This window comes from Elephas maximus, chromosome 20 (genome assembly GCF_024166365.1).
Source record: "Elephas maximus indicus isolate mEleMax1 chromosome 20, mEleMax1 primary haplotype, whole genome shotgun sequence".
Taxonomy (NCBI): domain Eukaryota; kingdom Metazoa; phylum Chordata; class Mammalia; order Proboscidea; family Elephantidae; genus Elephas; species Elephas maximus.
Window position 1 is genome coordinate 10,703,555 of NC_064838.1, and position 23,835 is coordinate 10,727,389.

The 23,835-nt window shown below is 41.4% G+C and overlaps 1 protein-coding gene across 1 annotated transcript in view; it reads right to left on the reverse strand.

The window, feature by feature from the left end:
• Window positions 1-20,203: 20,203 nt before the first annotated feature.
• Window positions 20,204-23,835, reverse strand: part of GALNTL5 (polypeptide N-acetylgalactosaminyltransferase like 5) — a 79,494-nt gene continuing 75,862 nt past the window's right edge. Inside the window, exon 10 of the mRNA XM_049861972.1 lies at window positions 20,204-20,359. Coding sequence (XP_049717929.1) covers window positions 20,204-20,359 — 156 coding nt within the window. The remainder of the gene's footprint in view (window positions 20,360-23,835) is intronic.

Below are 23,835 nucleotides of genomic sequence, written 5' to 3' on the forward strand. Positions count from 1 at the left end.
ACAGACTGAGGTCCATCCAGAGTCATTTGGAACAGAAATTGACTACATAAGGCTGAGTAAACAAAACGATACTATGGGTTTTATGTAAGAATATTGCTGATGTTTCAAAAGGTCTTTCTTTCTGGAAATAAGAAATGCTTCAAAGTTCTACTCTCTAGATATAAGAAACCATATTCTTCTTTTCTCCTAAATTATCTAACTAGTGGGTTTAGATATTGTAACTCTTGAATTAGACATTCCTGTTGACAAACGTAAAGTTATAAATATCATAACCAGAAAAGTGTCTGAAATTTGAGCTATGATTTTGCATATTGGAATAGCATTAGATTTCCTATTAGTTCTCTCAAGGACTAGTTTGTGCCTCAGGAGATAAATGTTGCTGTGTTTATATTAATACACAATCTTAGGCTTGGCAGAATGTAGTTGTTGCTGAAGCACGTGAAGGGCAGTTACTGATGCTGTTTATGGAGGAACAGACACCTCATGATGTTTGTTTCCTTGGTTCAAAGACCTTAAGGCCATGGCGTCATTGGTTGTTTCAGACAAATGGCCTAACATTAATGTTTCTATTCTACCTCCTGATTTACTATATGGTGCCTGAGATCTTAAAACCAGATAGTGTTGATCAAAGATTCTGTAACAAGGTCATGAACCAAAGGAGGGAACCAGGGCAGAGTTGTATGTAATTCTCTTAGAATCCAGATTTCTGGCTTTCATAGAGGTTGGAGCAACCCACACAGGCTATCGCCTTTGACTGTCCTTTTGAACCTTGAGCTATGAAGAAAAACTGGTTCCTGAAGCCACTTTGAGGCAAACTGTTGTCCAGATAAACTAACAAGACCATTTTGCTCTGGGAGTTATGCTTTTTTAAAGAATTCAATCTGTTTTGAGAAACTGACTCCAAAGATCAGTAAATAGAGATATATTTAGGGTAAATTAGTAATAGGTTTAATCAGTCTTCAGATGTTGTATGAAATACCTGTCTAATGTTTACAGAAAATTATATATCTTAAAGGAACCATGCCCTTAGAGGAGATGGCCTCATGGCTCAGACTCCATTTTGTCTTAGGTTCCACTTTGGCTTCTGAGTAAGTGACCCATGACTGTTAGTAGGTAAACCAAGGAGGGGCAGCTTGCCTTCAGGGGGAACACTTAGTATATTTTAGACGGATTAACTGGAGACCTCCAACAGGAGAAATCCATCCTGTATTATCTGGCTAATCGTGTATTCTTTAATGGAAACCTGTTTGTCACATGTGAATTTTTCTACGCCTTCTGTTTCCTCTAGATAAACTTTGTGCGCTTTATGGATATATGTTTTTGTGTGGTAGATCCAACTATACTAGTTTAGACGATTCCCTCCAACTGATAGTGAATTTATGTGGGCAATCTCTCGTTTAGATTCGTAGCGAATGTGTGAACAATGCACTTCGGGAACTTTAGGATTATCTTTAGATATTCATAGTAAATACTAGAAAGGTAAGGTTAAATTTGTTACCCATCGTAAAACGAGAGTCAGGAGAAAGCCCATTAGTCCAACACTCAGGGTGTGATTGGTAACTTTAATTCCTATTTATGGTATGGTTGAATTAGGGAAATCTTTGAGAAATTTATCAATCGCTGTGGGAGTAGAGGCACAACCCAGGTTCGTGTGCCATTTTCAGTCAAAGAAAAGTTAGGGAGTGTGTCAAAAGACCCCGAGAGGTTTAAGAATGAGTTCATGAAATGCAGCTTAAATTTTAATTTGACCTGGGGAGATGTAACGGTCATTTTAACTCACTGTGGTAGTACAGATGAGAAGACTAGGATCCTGCCTAAGGCTAGAGAACAGGCAGATGATGCTAACCGCCCACAACCAACACATGTTATTTTCAGACCAGGAGGGAAAACAACTCTTGATGCGGAGCAGAATTGGAGTTACAATGGGGATGGTAAAGAAAGAGCCAGACATTTAGTCATATGTGTCATAGGCAGGATTCAGAAGTGTGTAGCTGGGCCTGTTAATTATAATGGGGTGAAAAAAATTACCCAGACAGCAGAGGAGAACCCAGCAGTCTTTCTCACCAGGCTGACCAAGGCTTTTAGGAAATATACTAACACTGACCCTGAGAGCCCGGAAGGAAAGACTTTGCTAACTGTACATTTATTACCCAGTCTGGAGCAGATGCTAGAAGAAAGCTGCAAAAGATAGAGGCAGGACCCCAGACTCTACTCTCACGATTGGTTGAGGAAGCCTTTAAGGTCTTTGGCAACAGGGACCTGGCAGCGGAGGATAAAATGAAGAAAAAGGCCCGATTGTTGGCAGTAGCACTTCAGGGCCCACCTCGAGATAACGCTGCAGGATCCTGAAGACCACGACCTCCATGAGAATTTCCTCATTGGCCAGTGAGTATGGACCCTGACCAATGTGAGTATTGCAAAAAGAGAGGCCATTGGAAGGCAGAGTGTCCTGAGCATCCTAAAATAGGGTGCCCAGTTGACTTCGCCTGGAGGCCAGTCCAGGCAGCCCCACAGCACCTGAAATCCCTCTCAGAGGGGGAGGAAGAGTGGCCTTATTGATGAGGCCCAGAAGTCTGCTCAGTTCCTGGTCAGAAGACCATCATTATTTCCACAGCAGAGCCTTGGGTTACTCTCGATGTGCGAGGTAAGGAGACTGAATTTTTGCTTGACACAAAAACTGCTTTCTCTGTTTTAACCCAGAATTCGGGCCCACTCTCCAGTCGTAACTGTACAGTTGTTGGGGCTGACGGAAAGCCTAAGGTAAGGAATTTTACTTTTCCCCTTTCCTGTGAAGTGGGCCTGAGAATGTAAAGAAAAAACAGTACGAAATTGAAAAACGAAAGAGGGGGAGGCCAGATATTTGGTGGGCAGTGCAAGAAACACTCCCCTCTGTTACTTGGTTTCTACCCTTTTTAGGCCCTCCTCCTAGATTTTTTTTTTTTCCTAGATACCCCAGAGTTAAACTTATAAGTGTGCCAAACTTTGAACTCTGCCCCCCTTTTATGCAGTTGTCAGCCAGACTGGTGTTATTGAGGCAAGAGCTTTACCACCAGGAACATCAGCCCAAAAAGCTGAGCTAACTGCCCTGGTGTGTGCCCTGAGGAAGAGGAAGGGGTTTTTCTTATGATGAGACAGGATGGATGAAGAATGATGGGGGAGTATTATATGTGCCCGAATATTTATTATGGAAAATAGTAAAAGCCTTTCATGATGCCATACACTATGGCAGGGATGCCCTCCTAGGACTATTGTCTAAACGTATAAAAGGAAAGGGACTACACAAAGTAGTTAAAAAAATTACCAATAGTTGTGAGATCTGTCTGAGGAACAACCCACAAAGCCACCCTATACCCCCACCTCTGGCTAGACCTGTCCAACATTGGGGTATGTACCCAGGGGAGGGTTGGCAAATAAATTTCACTGTTATGCCATCCAAGCAAAGACTAAAATACCTGTTAGTGTTTATAGATACCTTTATTAGATGAACAGAAGCCTTTCCCACTAGAAGTGGGAAAATTCCTATTAAAAGAAATAATTCCTGGATTTGGACTACCATGGTCTTTATAATCTGATGATGGCCCAGCATTCATAGCAGGAATAACCCAGCCTACTCTAAAAAAGGACATTGGCAAAGCTGTGCCAAGAAACTTGAATTAAATTATTACCCATAGCCCTCATGAGAATTAGGACTGCCACTAGGGGAGATTTAATGCTCAGTCCCTGTAAAATGCTGTATGGAAGGCCTTAAGAGAATATGGTAACGATGTGCCCACCCCCCCCGCCCCCAGACTGGTTCATTTGAGCCTGGAACCAAGCCCGCACTCTTCTTGATCTTGCCTTGCACCCTGTGTTATGTCCACTCCTACTCAGGGCACCAGCGGAGCCTTGCACCAGAAAACGCGGGTACCAGTGGCTCTTCTAACCATGGGGGTAGCCACTGTAGTTTCTGGAGCCTTGACCGGAGGAATAGTCCAACATGGTCCTCAATAACTATTGAGTCCTGGACCATATTCTGGCTGAAGAAGGAGGGATATGCACAGTAGTAAATACCCTTTGGTGCTTCTATATTAATATCTCAAGGGAAGTAGAACTTCGAGCTCAGGAATTGCTGGCTCAAGCAAATTGGTATCGAGATAACCAAGCTAAGTTAGCTTTAACTATATGGGAACAAGTAAAACAACACCTCCCATCAACAGCTTGGTTTCTCCCCTTCCTGGGGCTCTTAGTAGCAATCCTTTCACTAACATGACATAGTAGAGACCAGGATGGGATCTTCAGACCCAGGAGAGGCCTCTGGCAAGTTTTCATTCTGCGATATCTCTTAAATCTACCCCCTGAGAAATGTCACAACTACAAGTGCCTGAGAGTAATCCTAGAGATGAGAGGGGGAAGGCCTCTGACTGTACCAGTTGCCAATGGGCAGAGAATAGAAGTAGGAAAAGACATTCATGGAGAAAGGCAGATCTTATGTGTGCAGGCAACATGTTTGCTGAGCTTTTGATAAAGTTTGTATCTGCCAGATTACAGTAATTTCAGGCCAAGCTCCTGGTCATGCCCCAAGAAGTGGGCCCGATAGTGCACACTAGCTTAGATCAGGCAGCGAGGGACTTCTACTGAGTTAGGCAGGAATAACACTGCAGTCGAGCATGAAGAAGTTACGGAAGCAGAGACCTCCATCTACATACCCATAAAGATTTATGGGTTTGAGGTCTCTCAAGGGGGAGTAAGACAGGGAACAGAGAGACCCCAAATCTGCAAACAAAGTAACAGGAAATGGGCCAGGGCACAGAGACAAAGCCATTCTCTAGAACAATGGGGCAGGATATCAGAAAATAGCCCACAAACTTCTTTAAAGTTGACTTTCAGAAGCAGCTGGATAAAACCAGCCCCAGGGACATGCACAGAACATCCACCTGTGACCGTTGTGTGACCTTCCACCAGGGGCAGTGAGGGGCTGTAGCCACAGCTGGGGAATTGAACTTGGGGAGTGAGAGACTGCACAGGTGCGACACCCCATGGTAAGTCCTGCTGCAATTCCCAGAGGCCTCCGGGACAGGAGCCATCTTAAAGCCATCTTAGAAAGCTGCTCTGTGTGCACCTTAGTTAACCTATCCCCACCCAAAATGGGCTACTTGCCGGAAAACCCTGCCTATGCCTATGAATAAACCAACTTTTCCTGCCCCAACACTTTTAAAAACCCAGGCAAGTCCTTTGTTTCTGTGAAACAAGGGTAAGCATAGCTTAGGCCGTCCTTTTCCCCACTTGCAAGCCTCTTCAATAAAACTTTGCTCATATGGAAAACTCTTCGTGCCTTACCTGTTCATTCTTGACCAGTGAGAGGCAAGAACCTTATTTGATTCTGGTAACAGTTTGAGTCCTCCAAGAGGCACCTCAGAAGAAAGGCCTGGTGATGTATTTCCAAAAAACCTCAGTCGTTGGAAACCCTATGGAACACAGTTCCACTCTGACACACGTGGCAAGTGGTACTGATATAAACAAATAAGGAACGCTGAAACGAATTTACAAATAGTTGCAAAATGAGTAAACGGTTGTGTTCCACAGGACACAACTAATTTGCATTTTATGAACAAAATCATCTGCACTATTAATTAGTTTTGTACAAGTTAAAAAGGAGTCCTGGTGGCACAATGTTAACGCTCAGCTGCTGACCGAAATGTTGGTGGTTCAGAGCCACCAAGCCACTCCTTGGGAGAAAAGACCTGTTGATCTGCTCCCGTAAAGATTTCCACCTAGGAAACCCTGTGGGGCAGTTCTACTGTGTCCTACAGGGTTGCTATGAATTCGAATACACTCAGTAGCACACAACAACAGAATTGTGAAACAGCTTAAAGACAATGATACAGAGCTAACCAAGAAGGACACCCTAGAGAGGGCACTCAGCAATTTTTTTTTGATCATTTCAGAGTATTCTAAAAATTTCCCTGACATAATCAATAAACTGTATTTTACACGTAATTGGTTTTGCTTTAATGTTGTGATTATTTTTGACATACCTCTTTTTGCAAAACTGACCTCACTGGTTGTTCTGTGTGAAGGGAGACAAAAGATTCAGGTCACGTCACAGATACTTTCCTCTGTCTTCTCTGAATAAATCCTGCATTTCCACACAGGCTGCTTGTTCCCTCCCCACGCCCACGTTTCCAATACAGATTGAGGTTATTGTTAGCTTGTCATTTCTGTTACACACACACACACACACACACACACACTTTATTTTTTAGAACAGTTTTAGGTTAACAGAAAGTACAGAGCATTCCCAAATTGCAGGTTCCCATAGTAACGTCTTGCACTGCTATGGTACCTTTGTAACAATTGACAAACCAATATCGAAACATTATTCTTTTTGTGTTGTTCAGTCATATGGGTTTGACATGTAAAATGGCACGTATCCACCATTACAGTATCATGCAGAATGGTTCCACTGCCCTTAAGGTGCCTGAGGCTCTATCTGTTCATCACTTCCCCTCCCCCTAAACTTCTAAGAACCACTGTCTTTTCACTGTCTTTGTAGTTGTGCTTTTCCCGAATGTTATAGAGGTGGAATCGTACAATATATGAAAATTTTTCTGGCTGGCTCTTTTAGCAAAATGTATTTAAGGTTCTTTTTCATACCTTGAGGAGTCCTAGTGGCGCGGTAGTTAAAGTGCTTGACTGCTAACCAAAACATTGATGGTTTGAACACACCAGTTGCTCCAAGGGAGAAAGATGTGGCAGTCTGCTTCAGTAAAGATTACAGCCTTGGTGACCTTATGTCCTATAGGGTCGCTATGAGTTGAAATCAACTCGATGGCAATGGGGTTTGGTTTTGGCTTTCATACCTTGATAACTTTTTAAAAGATTTTTATTACTGAATAATACTTCATTGTATGGGTGTACTACAATTTGTTTATCCATTTACCTATTGAAAGACATCTTGGCTACTTCCAAATTTGGGCTATAATAAATAAATGTAGAATATAATAAATAAATATTCACATGCCAGTTTTTGTTTTCAACTCTTCCGGGTAAATATATAGGAGCATGATTGCTGAGTTGTATGGTAAACCTGTGTTTAGCTTCGTAAGAAACCACCAGACTGTCTTCCAAAGTGGCTGTACAATTTTGTATTTCCACCAGTAATTGAATGAGAGTTCTGTTGCTCCACGTCCTCGCCAACACTTGCTGTTTTTGGTGTTCCAGATTGTCACCAGTTTGATAAGTATGTAGATGTGTCTCATTGCTGTTCTAATTTTGCAATTCCCTAAATGACACATGATGTAAAGCATTTTTTAGTATGTTCATTTGTCGTTTGTATATCTTCCTTGGTAAGGTGTCTGTTTATATCTTTTGCCCATTTTTTACATATATGTGATTGTGTGTTTCATTCTTTTTGTGGTAAAAATGTACACAACAAAACACATCAGTTCAGCAATTTCTACATGTATAATTCAGTGACATTAATTAGATTCTCCAAGTTGTGCAATCATTTTCACTATCCTTTTCCAAATTATTCTACCGCCATTAACATAAACTCAGTGCTCCCTAAGCAAAAGCTCCTCCTTTCCCCTCCATCCCACCGCTAGTAACCACTAATACTTTTTGGTTTCTACATATTTGCTCAGAGACCTGGTGGCACAGTGGTTAAGAGCTCAGCTGCTAACGAAAATGTCAGCAGTTTGAATCCACCAGCCGCTTCTTGGAAACTCTGTGGGCAATCCTACTCTGTCCTGTAGAGTTGCTATGAGTCAGAATTGACTCGACAGCAACGGGTTTCTTTTTTTTTTTTTTTTAATGTATTTACTTATTTCTTTTAATCGACATTTATAGTATTTGTCCTTTTGCGATTGACTAATTTTGCTCAACGTAATATTTTCAAGGTTCATTCATGTTGTGGCATGTATGAGGATTTCATTTCTCTTTATAGCCAAGTAATTGCATGTATATACCACATTTTGTTTATCCATTCATCTGTTGACGGACGTTTTGGTTGTTTCCACCTTTTGGCTATTGTGAATACGGATATAATGAACACTGGAGTACACGTGTCTGTTTGTGTCACCGCGTACGGATATAATGAACACTGGAGTACATGTGTCTGTTTGTGTCACCGCTTTCAGATCTTTTGGGTGTATAACTAAGAGCAGAATATCTGGGTCACATGGTAGCCACATGGTAGTTCTGTTTTTTTTTTTTTTTTCGAGGAACTGCCAGTTTTCCACACGAGGGTTCCTGTTTCTCTACAACCTCAACAATACCTATTGTTTTGTTTTTCTAGCATTGCCATTCTAATGAGGGTGAGAGATGGTATCTAACTGTGGCTTTGATTTGCATCTCCCTGAGGAGCCCTGGGAGCCTCGGTGGCCTAGTGGTTAAGAGCTCAGCTGCTAACCAAGAGGTTGGCAGTTCAAATCTACCACCTGCTCCTTGGAAACCTTATGGGCAGTTCTACTCTGTCCTATAGGGTTGCTATGAGTTGGAACTGACTCAATGGCACCTAACAACAACAACAAGGGGCCCTGGGAAGCACTGGTAGTGCAGTGGGTAAGAGTTCGGCTGCTAACCAAAAGGTCAGCAGTTCAAATCCACCAGCTTCTTCTTGGAAACCCTATGGGACAGTTCTACTATGTCCTATAGGGTTGCAATGAGTCAGAATTGACTAGAGGGCAACGGGTTTTTAAGGAGCCCTGGTGGCACAGCGGTTAAGTGCTTGGCTGCTAACTCAAAGGCTGGTGGCCCATATCCATCACCCTCTCCGCGGAAGAAAGACGTGATAGCCTGCTTCTGTAAAGATTACAGCCTTGGGAACCCTATGGGGCAGTTCTACTCTGTCCTATAGGGTCGCTATCAGTTGGAATCGACTGAATGGCAACGGGCTTAGATGACTAAGATACCTCCCTTAATCAATGTGGTTTTTCTGTCAATGTAATCTGAAACTCAGTACTCCATAAGCAATAACTTCCTCCCACCCCTGGTAATCACTAATAAACTTAGGTCCCTTATACGTTTGCCTGTTCTTGTCTTTTTATGTAAGAAAGGTCATGCAATATTTCTCCTTTTGTGATTGACTTATTTCACAGCATAATGTCTTCAAGCTCCACGCATGTTGTAGCATGTATCAAGACTCCATTTATTTTATTGGCTAAGTAGTATTCCGTTGTATATACACACCACATTTTCTTTACCCATTCATCTTTTGATGGGTGGGCATTTAGGTTTGTTTCTGCCTTTTGGCTATCTTGAATAGTGCTGCAACGAACATTGGTATTCGTTGCCTTAATTTTCATTTCTTTAATGGCTAGGGTGGTAGAACATTTTTTTGTGTGCTTATTTGTCATCCGTGGTTAAGAGCTACGGCTGCTAACCAAGAGGTTGGCAGTTCGAATCCACCAGGTGCTCCTTGGGAACTCTATGGGGCAGTTCTACTCTGTCCTGTAGGGTCGCTATGAGTCGGAATTGACTGGATGGCCATGGGTTTGATTTTTTGGTTTTGGTTGCAGTGAAATGCCTTCTCACATCTTTTCCTCATTTTCTAATTATTTATTTATACTGTTGAGTCTTGAGAGTTCTTTATGTGTTCTAGATACATGTTTTTTGTCAGATGTATAGCTTGCAAAGATTTTCTTTCAGTCTGTAGCTTGTCTTTTTATCCTCTTAACAGGGTCTTTCAGATAGCAAAACCTTTTTATTTTGATGAAGTCTTCAAAAAGCCTTAGGTCCTGAAATTTTCTCGTATGTTATCTTCTAAGAGTTTTCTAGTTTTATGTTTTACATTTAAATCTATGATCCATTTTGAGTTAATTTTTGTGAAAGGGGTGAGGTTTAGGTCAAAGTTCTTTTTTTTTTTTGCTTATAGATTCCAATTGCTCTAGAATTATTTGTTGAAAAAACTATCCTTCCTCCACTGAATTGATTTTGCACCATTGGTAAAAATCAGTTGGCTACACTTGTGTGGAGTTATTTCTGGGTTTTCTATTTTATTCCACAGGTATATGTTCTATCCCTTTGCCAATACCACAGTCTTCATTGCTGTAGCTATATAACAAGTCTTGACTTATCCCACGTTTTCTTCTTTTTTTAAAAAAAAATGTTTTAGCTCTTCTAGTCCCTTTACCTTTCATATACAGTTAAAAATTATCCTGTCTATATCAACAAAAAATCTTGCTGGGATTTTGATAGGAATTGTGTTAGTTCTGCATATCAATTTGGGAGAAATGAATGTTTACTGCATTGTCTTCCAATCAATAAACATGCTATGTCTGTTTATTTAGATCATCGATTTCTTTTTTCAGCATCTTTAGTTTTTACTATACAAGTCCCATACATGGCTTGTTAGGTATGTTGTTATCTGCCATCAAGTTGATTTTCAACTCATAGCAACCGCATGTGACAGAAGAGAACTGCGCTTTCTAGGCAGTAATCTTTATGGAAGAAGATTGCCAGGTCCTTCTCCCACAGAGCCGATGGATGGGTTTGAATGACCAGTCTTTCGGTTAGCAGCCAAATGCTTCAGCACTGTGCCACCAGGGCTCCTTGTTAGGTATATATCAAGGTATTTCTTTCTCTCTCTCTCTCTTTTTTTTTTTTTGATTGATATAAATTGTATTATTGTTATGGGTTGAATTGTGTCCCCCCAAAATTGTGTGTCAACTTGGCTAGCCTATGATTCCCAGTATTGTGTGGTTGTCCACCATTTTGTGAACTCATCTGACTATTTGACGTGTTGTAAATCCTGTCTCCATGGTGTTAATGAGGCAGGATTAGAGGCAACTATGTTAATGAGGCAGGACTCAGTCTACAAGATTACATTGTATCTTGAGTTAATCTCTTATGAGATACAAAAAGAGAGAATCGAGCAGAGAGGAGAGGGACCTCATACCACTAAGAAAGAAGAGCCAGGAGCTGAGTGGTTCCTGAGCTGAGAAGCTCCTAGACCAGAGGAAGACTGATGACAAGGTCTTTCCCCCAGAGCTGGCAGAAAGAGAAAGCCTTCCTGTGGAGCTGGCACCCTGAATTTGAACTTCTAGCTTCCTAAAGCGTGAGAGAATAAATTTCTCTTTGTTAAAGCCATCTACTTGTAGTATTTTTGTTAGAGCAGCCGTAGATAAATAAGACAATCATACTGTAAATTTCTGGTTCCATGTGTTCATTCTACTACATAGAAGTACAATTAATTTTTGTATGTTGATCTTGTATCCTGTGACCTTGCTGAATTAATTTATTACTTCTAGTTTTGTTTTGTAGTTATCTTGGGATATACTACATAGACAATCAAGTCATTTGCAAATAGGTAAAGTTTTATTTCTTCTTATCTTATCTGTATGTCTTTAATTCTCTTGCCTTATTGTCCTGTGTAAAACTTCCAGTCCTATGTTGAATAGCAGTGGTGAGAGTGGATATATTTTCTTATTTCTAGTCTTAGCAGGAAAGCTTTCAGTCTTTCAATAACAAAAACAAAACCCAGTCTTTCAATATTAAGTATAATTTTAGCTCTAGGAGGACTTTGTAGGTGTCTTTTATCAAGTTGAGGAAGCTCTCCCTCTTTACTATTTTTATGATGTATGTATATACATACATGTGTGTATACACACACACACACACACACACACACACCCCCATTCCTCACTTATCAACATGGTTAGATTCCAAAGATTAGGTCATTAGGTGAAAATTGGCATATGCAAAAGTGGCGTTAAAATGCAGAGCCCACCACGGTGCGGCACCCTGCGCTCCAGCAGGTCATTAAGCCCTGGTGTAAAGTGGCGTTCTGCTCAGGAGAGACCTGCAACTGGGCTGAGCTACAGGCCTCCAGCCAGCTGTCCCAGGACCCCACCTTAACATCCTACATCATCCTGCACACCTTCAGCCAACCGCCCAAACTGCAGAATGCAAATTCATGTCTTGTGACCAGGACTGGCAAACATTTCTAGAGGGCCGTGGACACTGGCAAGGGCAGCACCACCCCCAGCTAGAAGAAGGCAGCCCTGAATGCAGGCGGGGCCCTTGCCTTCATCAGTCTGGGCCTGGCTGTGCACAAGGTGTCTTCACCATCAACTGCCAGCGCAAGTACTTCCTGGATATGATCCTGCTGTGCTTGATCCCCCAGTCGGCCACGTGGAAATAGTGGAGAGCTGCCACCCTCCTCCCTCTCCCTGCACAGCAGCCTCTGCCAAGAAGGGTCGTGCTGACCTGTTCTCCGCCTAGTAGATGCCACTTCTGAGTGTGGACCTTGGACAAGCAACCCGAGACACTGTAGAGCCTGCTCAGAGTCTCAGCATTCATTACTGCCAGGTGTACATTGTTAATGCACAAAATAGTTGTACAGTAGATTTTTTTCCGTTGTTGTAAATGTGAGATGTAGAATAATAAGATAGTTGGTAAGTGAAGAGTACCAAAATCTGTTGCTGTCGAATGGATTCTGACTCACAGCGACCCTATAGGCAGAGTAAAACTGCCTCGTAGGGTTTCCAATGAGTGGCTGGTGGATTTGAACTGCTGACCTTTTGGTTAGCAGACAAGCTCTTAACCACTGTGCCGCCAGGGCTCCAGTACGGAGCAGGTGTGTGTGTGTGTGTGTATAAATGTGTGTTGGATTTGTCAAATGCTTTTTCTGCATCAATTGATATGATCGTGTGATTTTTCTTCTTTAGCCTGCTAATATGGTGAGCATTGATTGAACCAGCCTTTCATCCCCGGACTAAGCTCCATTTGGTCATGTGTAAACTTCAGTTTTTTTTTTTTTAAACTTCATTTTATATTTTGATGAATTCTATTACCTAATATTTTTAAAAGAATTTTTGCATCTGTATTCACGAGGGATGTTGCTCTATAATTTTTTGTTTTTGTACTCTTTTTCTAAAATTTATGTGGAAAGGCAAAGGAACTAGAACATCTGAAACAATTCTGAAAAAGGGTTGTGAGATATAAAATAGCTTAAAGATAATGAAAAGCAGAGATAACCTGGAAGGACCCTCGGCAGTTTTTTTTTTTTTTTTTTTTTGGCCTTATAGTATTTACTAGTTTTCCTGGCGCAGTCTATTTTTACATGTGATTCCAAAACGCATTGCCATCAAGTCGATTCCAACCCATAGCAACCTTATAGGACAGGGTAGAACCACCCCGTAGGGTTTCCAAGGCTGTAACCTTCACAGAAGCAGATTGTCACATCTTCGACCATAGAGCAGCTGGTGGGTTTGAACTGCTGACCTTTTGGTTCGCAACTGAGTGTTTAACCACTGAACCACTGGGGCTTTTTTATATGTGATTAATTAAACTTTTTAATTTAATTTTTATTGTTGTTAAAAATGTATACAGCAAAACACACTAATTCAAGAATTGCTACATGTACAATTCAGTGACATTGATTTCATTCTTCAAATTGTACAGCCATTCTCAGCCTCCCTTTCTTTTTCCTCCCCCATCTGCATAAACTCATTGCTCCCTAAGCTTTCTATCTAACCATCTGAGTTACTGTTGTCAATTTGATCCCAGGTAACTAGTTCTTTAAAAGAGCACAATGCTCAAGGCAGACATTCTTTACTAATTAAGCTAAATTGTTGAATGGTTTAAAGAAGACCTAAGGAGATATTTTTGGTTTAATACTTCATATTTAAGGATTGTACGTGATTGATTTCTTTTTAATAGAAATAATCCCAGTCTATAATTTTTATAAATAAAACGCTGTGATAAGGCCTATCGTCTCACTCCCCAGAGACATCTACTTTGAGTTCTTTTAGCTGTTTCTTCTGATATTTATCTCCATATTTCTAAATATCACACTTGTATTTTGTATTGAATTTCTATTTTAGAACATCTCTTGACTTCCTTCTAAAGAAGAGTATTTTAGCTCTCTCTTCTCACTCACCCCCTCCCCTACACACACACATCCACACCACACACTCACATGCATACCAAAAAAAAAAAAAAAACCAAACCCATTGCCATCAAGTCAGTTCCGACTCATAACAACCCTATAGGACAGAATAGAACTGCCCCATAGGGTTTCCAAGGAATGCCTGGTAGATTTGAACTGCTGACTTTTTGGTTAGCAGCCATAGCTCTTAACCACTATACCACCAGGGTTTCCCACACACACATACACATACCCTATTCCCTTTCCTTCTGATATTATTATAACACAATTTTTTGGTTAAATCAGTAGTGTGTATATGATTACAGACATATTGTTTTCAAATGAACTGTATAGTATACTTTATTCATAGCCCTCTGTGTTACTTTTTTTTTTTAGTTAGCAAGTGCCTCATTTTGGGGGTTTATTTTACATACCTATAACTAATTTATCCCCAAACTCTTTGATGTAACTCTAGAATCCCACTCCATACAAGCAAATACATCCTGGTCATCTATTAATTATACCCTGAAGATGTCCTCCCTCTGAACTTTCTGTCTGGAAGCCCCAGTCAATAAAAGACTTTTAAGAATAGCATTATATTAGAATATCATTTTGTGGGGGAGGGGGGTGGGATAGAAATACAAGCTCAAAGGAGTGATATAAAATTCCTTATTATTAAATAAGAGCTTTTTTGTCTTAGCTTTGAGTTCCTCCAAAAGCAGATCCTGAGACAAGGATTGGCTATCATGCAGGGACTGAGACAGGGAAGGGAGGAAGCCAATAAAGAGTGTTGATGAATGAGCCTTTGAGGTGCAATCCTGCTGGGGACCCCTGGAATACTGTCTCTGGCAGCAGTGAGGAAGCTGGGGTGCTTAGCAACTCTCCCTCACTAGATGAGGAAGGTGCCTGGGGCATTAGCTCCCTGGTACTTCCAGCCTGCACTCTGATTCCTGGCAGAACACACTCGTGACCACAGAACACCCTCTGACAGAGGGAGACACACACAGGAAGCTTTTAACACACCAGAAAACATCAGGAGGTCATGTCCAGGATGGGTGGAGGGGAATCTGCTATGAGCTTGTCTGTGTAATTTTAAGGGGTGATACCAAAAAATAAACCAACCCCCTTGCTGTCCAACCGATTCTGACTCACAGCGACCTTATATGACAGGGTAGAACTGCCCCACAGGGTTTCCAAGGCTGTAAATCTTATGGAAATAGACTGTCACACCTTTCTCCCGCAAAGTGGCTGGTAGGTTTGAACCACCAACTTTTTGGTTAGCAGCTGAGTGCTTTAACCACTGTGCCACCAGGGCTCCTTTAAGGGGTGATAAACCAAACCAAACCTGTTGCTGTCTAGTGGATTCTGACTCATAGCGATCGCATAGGACATAGTAAAACTGCCCTGTAGGGCTTCCAAGGAGCAGCTGGTGGATTCGAACTGCCGACCTTTTGGTTAGCAGCCGAGCTCTTAACCGCTATCAAATCACTGCGGTATTTAGATTCTGTTATTTAGAGGAGCCCTGGTGGTACAGTGGTTATAGAGCTCAGCTGCTAATCAAAAGGTCAGTGGTTTGAATCCACCAACTGTTCCTTGAAAACCCTACAGGGTAGTCCTACTTCGTCCTGTAGGGTCACTATGAGTCAGACTTGACCACCACAGGGTTTTTTTTTTTTTAACTTATATAGAGTGATGTAACTTTTAGAAAAAAATAGTAAGTACAATATACCAGAAATGACATCCTTCCAACTACCTGAATTTATAATGAAAAAAGTTAAATATGAACTTAAACATGTATAAAGGGGCACAAAGTTTTTGTTTTGTTTTCTCAGGCAAAAGGCTTTGAAGACTAGCCCTTGCTACTCAAAATGTGGTCCACGTTAAGCAACAGCATCACGGCCTGGGAGCCTGTTAGAAATGCTGAATCTTAGGCCCCATCCCAGACCAACTTAATCAAAACTTGCATTTTCCCAAGATCCCCAGGTGATTGTATACAAATTAAAGTTTGAAAGCACTGCTCCAGGGTAGGATGTGTGCGTGAGTTTCCGGTGCTCCACATTCTTACCAACCCTTGGTAGTGTCAGATGTTTAAATACGTGCGAATCTGATGGATACGAAACATCTGTTTGTAGATGTTATTTTAAATGAGTTTATACTATTCCAGCAAATTAATGTATGATGCTTACTTACCCCTTATTCTAATATTGAGGATTTGGGTTGTTGTTGTTGTTAGGTGACATCAAGTCGGTTCCGACTCATAGTGACCCTATGCACAACAGAACGAAACACTGCCCGGTCCTGAGCCATCCTTACAATCGTTGTTATGCTTGAGCTCATTGTTGCAGCCACTGTGTCAGTCCACCTTGTCGAGGGTCTTCCTCTTTTCTGCTGACCCTGTACTCTGCCAAGCATGATGTCCTTCTCCAGGGACTGATCCCTCCTGACAACACGTCCAAAGTAAGTAAGACATGGTCTCACCATCCTCACCTCTAAGGGGCATTCTGGTTGTACTTCTTCTAAGACAGATTTGTTCGTTCTTTTGGCACTCAATGGTATATTCAATATTCTCCACCAACACCACAATTCAAAGGTGTCAATTCTTCTTCGGTCTTCCCTATTCATTGTCCAGCTTTCACATGCATATGATGTATTTGAAAATACCATGGCTTGGGTCAGATGCACCTTAGTCTTCAGGGTGACATCTTTGCTCTTCAGCACTTTGAAGAGGTTCTTTGCAGCAGATTTACCCAACGCAGTGCGTCTTTTGATTTCTTGACTGTTGCTTCCATGGCTGTTGATTGTGGATCCAAGTAAAATGAAATCCTTGACAACTTCAATCTTTTCTCAGTTTATCATGATGTTGCTCACTGGTCCAGTTGTGAGGATTTTTGTTTTCTTTCTGTTGAGGTGCAATCCATACTGAAGGCTGTGGTCTTTGATCTTCATTAGTAAGTGCTTCAAGTCCTCTTCACTTTCAGCAAGGATCTGGGTAGTTCCAGTTTTTTTTTTTTAGTATTATAAAGAATGCGCTAAAATGTTCATTCCAGGGCATCATTGTGGTTAAACACAGGTCTTTGAGGCTGACTGATTAGGCTAATATATGAGATGTGTTATTGTTTGACCCAGGATACAGTTGCCAGATGAAATACAGAATGACCTACAATTTGAATTTCAGTAATCAATAAATTTTTTTTTTTTACTATAAATATGTCAGTGCAATATTTGGGATATACTTATAGTAAAATATTATTCATTGTTCAGATGAAATTCAGATTTAACTGAGTGTCCTGTATTTTTACGTGCTAAATCTGGCAACCCTAACCCTGGGCACATTCTAACCTTAGTTTTCTCATGGATGAAATGGGGATCATGATAGGACCTACGTCCTAAAGCTGCTGTGAGGATTCGTTGAGTTCACCCATGCAGAGAACTTACCATACATAGCAAGAGCTCAATGAGCGTTAGCTTTTGTAAATGATTACTTCATACTGGTGTGTCTTAGGACACATTCCTAGAAGTGTGCTTTGGTTACAGAACTCTGAGCTTAATTTAAGGGCTTGTTTGAACACTCGATTATACCCAGAACTGTGTTTTGTGAAAAGCCTTGAGCAGATACTTCTCAACTCAATCCAGAATACAAATAAAATTTAAAAAATTTCCGTGTGAAAACAAAAAATTGCCACCCACGGGCAAGTATGAATTTCCTTTCAATCATATCAGATACTTGGATTTTGATTCTGATTTGTTTTCTCTTCCAGGGCCAACTGAATTAACAGTCAAGCAAACATTATCTAAGGGAATGGATAAACCATTTCTAAGATGTATCTATGTTATCTAGTATCTGAACTAAATTACATTCCAAAACTAAGGCTCAATATTAGGCCCATGGTTTTGAGGAACAGAGAACAATTCTGTCTTTTCCCCTTTTGGCAAATCTGACATTTGTAACTCCAACCTTTATGCTGACCAAAAAACAAACACCTCAAATTTCAAAACTAGAAAAAAGCTGTTACTTCAAGAACTCAAGAATAAACCATAAATACTCTATTTATACTGTTGTGATTCTTTTTGCCTTCAGCTGCAGAATTCCTGTTTTGTAATTTATATTAGTTTTAGTAGATTCATGGGTTTATTACAACCAATTTACAGAAAGTTACAAAACTTTCTGGAAGCAGGTAGGGCATAAATAATATATGGGCCAAGAATACGATCAGAATGTGACACTTGTTTTGTGTTGCCAGACTGACTTTTTAAAGGCTCAGTACAATTACCCATGTCTTCCTAGAAATATATTTTTATATAAAAAAATATATGTATTCTGACTCATAGCAACCCTATAGGACAGAGCAGAACTGCCCCATAGAGTTTCCAAAGAGCACCTGACAGATTTGAACTGCCGCCCTCTTGATTAGCAGCCATAGCATTTAACCACTACACCACCAGGGTTTCCTCAGTATTCTGCTAAACAGAAAGGTATAAAGAGGTTCTACACTGGGTCTTTTTTATTTGCATTGTGTATATTATCTCAAAGGTCACAAGCTCTATGAAGGGAGAGATGTTTGCCTGTTCCATTCATGGTCCATTGCCAGCACTGAGAAGAGGACCTGGCTTGGAGTCAATGATGAAATGAGCAGAACAGATAAGTCAGGTCTCCTTCCCTACTGTGAAAAGTAGCTTCTCTTTTCTCCAGCATAGACTGTGTTTAGTGATCATATCTGAAGTTCCCCCATCCTTTTTTGCCCTGTTCAATGTGTTTGTTCCCTAACCTTGCCTTTCTCATTATTGTTTTCGCAAATTAAATATTTCACTGTCCTAGCCACCCTCATGAGGGTGAACTCGGCAGCGATCCTTCTAACCCCAAGAAAGTACTTTAGACACCTGGGGTTATGCACACAGGAGAGGTATGGCATCCTAGCTGCCTCTTCCCTGGCCCCTACTCTACAGTTATCAGTGTCATTTAAAGCATAGGCTAACCACAGGACACACAACCCAGGAAATGTCAGGAGCAGCTGCGGGCTAGAGCCCCAGGAGGGCCAGACACGAAAAAGGCCAAATCAGTAGCAAGGAAGAAAGGATGTTTTCAAGTGACAGCAGGGTCGACAGGAACAAACTGGGTGGTCTAAAAATAAAAACTATACCCTCCAGACTTGCTGGAGCCTAATGACTGAAAGATTAAAAGACCGCCCCAAACTCTTAAGGAAATAACATACTCATAGATAATCAAAACCAAAAATTAAACCCACTGCTGTCATGTGAATTCGGACTCATAGTGACCCTGTAGGACAGATTAGAACTGCCCCATAGGGTTTCCAACACCGTAAACAGAAGCAGACTACCACATCTTTCTCCTGCAGAGCAGTTGGTGGGTTTAAACTGGCAACTTTCTGGTTAGCAGCTGAGTGTTTAACCCCTGCCTACTAGGGCTCTTCTGATCATAGGTAACCAAACCAAAAACCCATTGCCATCAAGTCAATTCTGTTTTATAGCGACCCTATGGGACAGAGTAGAGCTGCCCCATAGGGTTTCCAAAGGAGTGCCTGGTGGATTTGAACCGCCAATCTCTTGGTTAGCAGCCATAGCTCTTATTTCTATGCCACCAGTGTTTCCAATCATAGATAACAGACCTGTGTTATTGCCTAAAGTGACAGTTTCTCAGGTCATCCTTGTGATTGTTGATAAGAGACCAACTGCCCACATTATGACCACATGTTACTTGAACATCCTTTACCTTTGTTTTTACTGTACAAACCCTTGACTTTTTTCCTGTCAGTGGAGCACCGTTCCACTGTGCCTTAATGTCTGAAGTTGACCGGCATCAGAAATTCAGGAGCCAACCAAGCAAGGCATCAATGCCAGGATCTACACCTTGGCCGGAAAGGAGCTTGGTACAACCTAGCCAAGGTCTGCGTGTGTTAACCAAGCTCTCTTTAGACGTTCTTACTAAGATGAGTAACCCATGTCAGAGTGGCCTAGATGGAGGAGAAATTGAGTTGGCAGAGGCTCCAAAAACAGAGCAGTCCCTGTACTCCACCAGAATCAAGGAAGTTTGGCAAATAATTGGAGACTATTATACACCTTAACCCAATCAATTTTATGGTAGAGTCTTAACCTGTGTGACAATTTACAATTCCACTGTTCAAGGTCTTGTCACCCCAGAAATGTAGTGGCAGTGAAAATCTACCATTATGGGGTGGGAAGGTGGAATTGGGAGACACTCCTTGCAGACCACGCTTGGCTGTATTTCTTCTTGCATTTCACGTGGTTTCATGATGTTCCAAACTTGTACTCTTACACCTCTGTGTTGAGGAGTAGGGATTTTTAACCCTTTGTTAATGAAAATGATTTGCTTTTACTTCATATGATATCCATAGATGCCTCCAGCTCTGGGAAGACAGTATCCAAATACCACTGGAATGACTTGCAGCCCAATCGTTTCCTTAATTCAACACGCTCACTAATGTTTCCATAGTTCATTGATTTCAGACCAGGTCCTTGTAAAAAAAACTGCTCCTAAATGGAAATGAAGAGTCATCTCATTACACCAAAAAAAAAAAAAAAAAAAACACAACCAAAAAACTTTGGTGATCAAATCGTGATACCTAAACTAACAGTGTATATTTTAATCATCTGAATGTAAAAAGCCCTTCAATTTCCCATGTGGGGATTCAGAGCAGAGGCGCACTGCTGAACCTCGGATTCTGTCACACAGCACACACATTGTCTGCTGTAGTGGCCCCCTGATGACAGGGGAAGCCTGCTGGAATCTACAAAAAACTGGGTCCTGCTTCTCAGGAACCCAAGAGTGACAGCCACGTATCGTAGTGCCCCATTTCTCCTACCCTTTTGACAAAGACTCAAGGATGAACCCGGTCCCTATCAATACTTCCATCCTTACAGAGGGTGGAATGATGTGGTAGTTAAGGCAGAATGTGGACTCTGGAAGGAGATGCCTGGGTTCAAATTCTGGCTCTGCCTTTTATTAACTGTGTGACCTCGGGTGAGTTACTTGACCACCACTCATGAGATTGCTGCAAGGACAGAATACTTGAATATGTGCAAAGCCCTTGGGAGAGTAAGGGCTGGATCTAGTTAAGTGTCACATGAGTGCTGGCCATTATTGTGACCACAGCTGGTTTGCTTTTTATGTTCTCCGATGTAAGAAATTTCTAAGGATGAATGTCTAATGGGTTTCATCTGCCCCATACTAAAAGAGGTGTTCTAAGAAGACTGAGCCTCCTTGAAAGCAGGACCTTGTATTTTCACCAGTGATTCCCAGTCCAGACATATAGTACAGTAATATGGTGAACGAAAGAGTGAGCTTGGCTGTCCAGACTCGTACATTAGGGGTATGCCATGTTGGGCTCTCACCAGGGATCCTTGAGCCCTGTAGGCTTTTGCCATCATATTCTGCCATCCCTAGTTCCCCATGGCGATTAGTGCAGAAGATGGGCCTGAAGGCAGGGGAGGAGGATTATTATCTTGGAGAGAGTAAAGGCAGCATCACCCTTTCTGAAGCCCTTGTCTTGTCATTCATTACATTTTCCAGTGTGGAGTGTCATACAACCGACTGATTTAATGCCTAACACAACATGCTTTTTAAGTTAACGGAGCTTTTTGGGACAACATCCTTTATAAAATTCAGTAAACACTGCAGTAACAGCTGTGTCCATTCAACTAAATCCATAGCCAGAGTTTACAGAGGAAAAAAAAAAATTCAACAAAAATGTTAATAAGCTCAAGATCTCTCATAATTAAGAAAATGCAATTTTAAACAATGGGATATTTTTAGACCTATCAGATTTGAAGAAATATGAAGTGTAATTATATCCAGTGTTGGACACGTTGTGGGGGAACAGGCATATGCAACTGATGACAGAGTAGATAAATGCAAGATTCTTGAAGGACAGTTTGGATATTATCCATCATTATCTAAAATACACTAACTAGTGGCACAGCAAGTCCGCTTCTTGAAATTTATTCCAAAGATATATTTGCATAAATGCACAAAAAGATATGTGTAAAGGATGTTCATCTCAGAATTATTAAGAAATAACAAAAACCTGGAATGATCAGAATGACTATCAGCAGGGAACTATTCATCAATGGGATCAATTTTGGTAATTCCACACTGTCTTTGTCTGGGTTCTCCAGAGAAACAAAACCAGTGAAATTTATATAGAGAGACACACACACACATATATATAAAGATAGAGATTTATATCAAGCTAATGGCTCACATGGTTGTCCATGTGTCAGACTGGAGGCTTTTCCTAACTTATGTAGCTGCAAGGGCTGATGAACCCAAGATCAGCAGGTCAGATGGAAGGCCTCTGGATCACAGGCTATGGAGGCCAACGAATCCCAAGATCGGCAGGTAAACTGCTAGCTCAAGTCCCAAGTACTGGAGGTGAGGAGCCAGATGCAGGATCCAGTGTGAGCAAAAGCCAGGGAGCTATGTCAGAAAGTCCACATATATTGGATGCAGGCCACACCCCCAAAGGAAACTCCCTTTTAACTGATTGGCTGCTCATAGCAGATCTCATCATGGAGGTGATTACATTATATCAGATGTCTTTGTGGTGATCACATCATTAGATAGCTGCCAAACTACATCGTAACTGCCAAACCACCGAGAATCATGGCCAAGCCAAGTTGACACAGAGCCTTAAGCATCACGGTTCACCTCTTGAAAACTTGGCACTTGTACACATGTCATGGAACCACACACAATCTCTAAATAAAGACAATTATAAAGTCATACTTGCACCTAACATGATACAACTAACACAGGTACACCTGAAAATGCACTAGCCCCGTTTACATCTTATAAATGAAGAAAACAAAAATATTTGACAAACACATACCAGGAAGAAATACTCATAATAATTACAGTCCTCATTTCTGCAACTGGTCACGTGGTCATAACTGGTGTTTAGAACTACCTTCTTCCACCACCCATTCAGTATTCCCTTTACCCTCAGCAAGCACCTCAGATGGTTGTGGTCCTTTACCTGGTTGCATGACCAAAACCTTCATTTCTGAAGTGTCTGGGCCATTAGTAGTGATGTTGGAATTGGGTTGCAGTGGTTTTACATAGACTTTAATCACAAGGCATGGTAATACTAAGAGATATCCTAAGGAATCTTCTGTATTCCAGACGTACTCCTCTTTACCTCCATTATATAACACCAATCCAGTTTCCACTTGGTAATCAGGATCAGGAAACCCTGGTGGTGTAGTGGTTAATTTTAAGCATTATGGCTGCTAACCAAAAGGTCAGCAATTCAAATCCACCAGGCACTCCTTGGAAACTCTATAGGGCAGTTCTACTCTGTCCTATAGGGTCGCTATGAGTTGGAGTCGACTTGATGGCAATGGGTTTTTACTTAGGATCAATCACACCAGCCAATATGGTAACTCCTTTCTTTGTTGATCCAGAAGCATGAGGAGCCCAAAGTGGCTAGATGGCATTCTTAACTTACAGTTCAATGGAATCCATGTTGTGTCTCCTGGTGGGAACATTCTTCCCTTTGGAACTAAGACCTCTAGACCTGCAGAGCATAGGGTTGTGGGGAGAGGAAGCAAAAGTTTTGCAAGTGGGTCAAAAGGGGTAATGGTAAGTGGTGTCACTCCCATTTGCAGCCCTTGATTCCTGGACACATGAATCCTAGCTAAGGGAGAAACAGTACCATATATTGGACACTGGTTCAGAGCATATACAGCGTTCTGGAGAACATGGCCCCAACCCTGCAAGGTATTGCCTCCTAGCTGGCACTGTAATTGTGTCTTTAGAAGGCCATTCCATCGTTCTGTTAAACCAGCTGTTTCAGGATGATGGGGAACATGGTAAGACCAGTGAATTCCATGAGCATGGTCCTATTGCCACACTTCATTTGCTATGAAGTGAATCCTGTGATCCTAGGTGATGCTGAGTGGGATACATGACAGTGGATAAGGCATTCTGGTAGTTTTGGCAGAAGCATTGC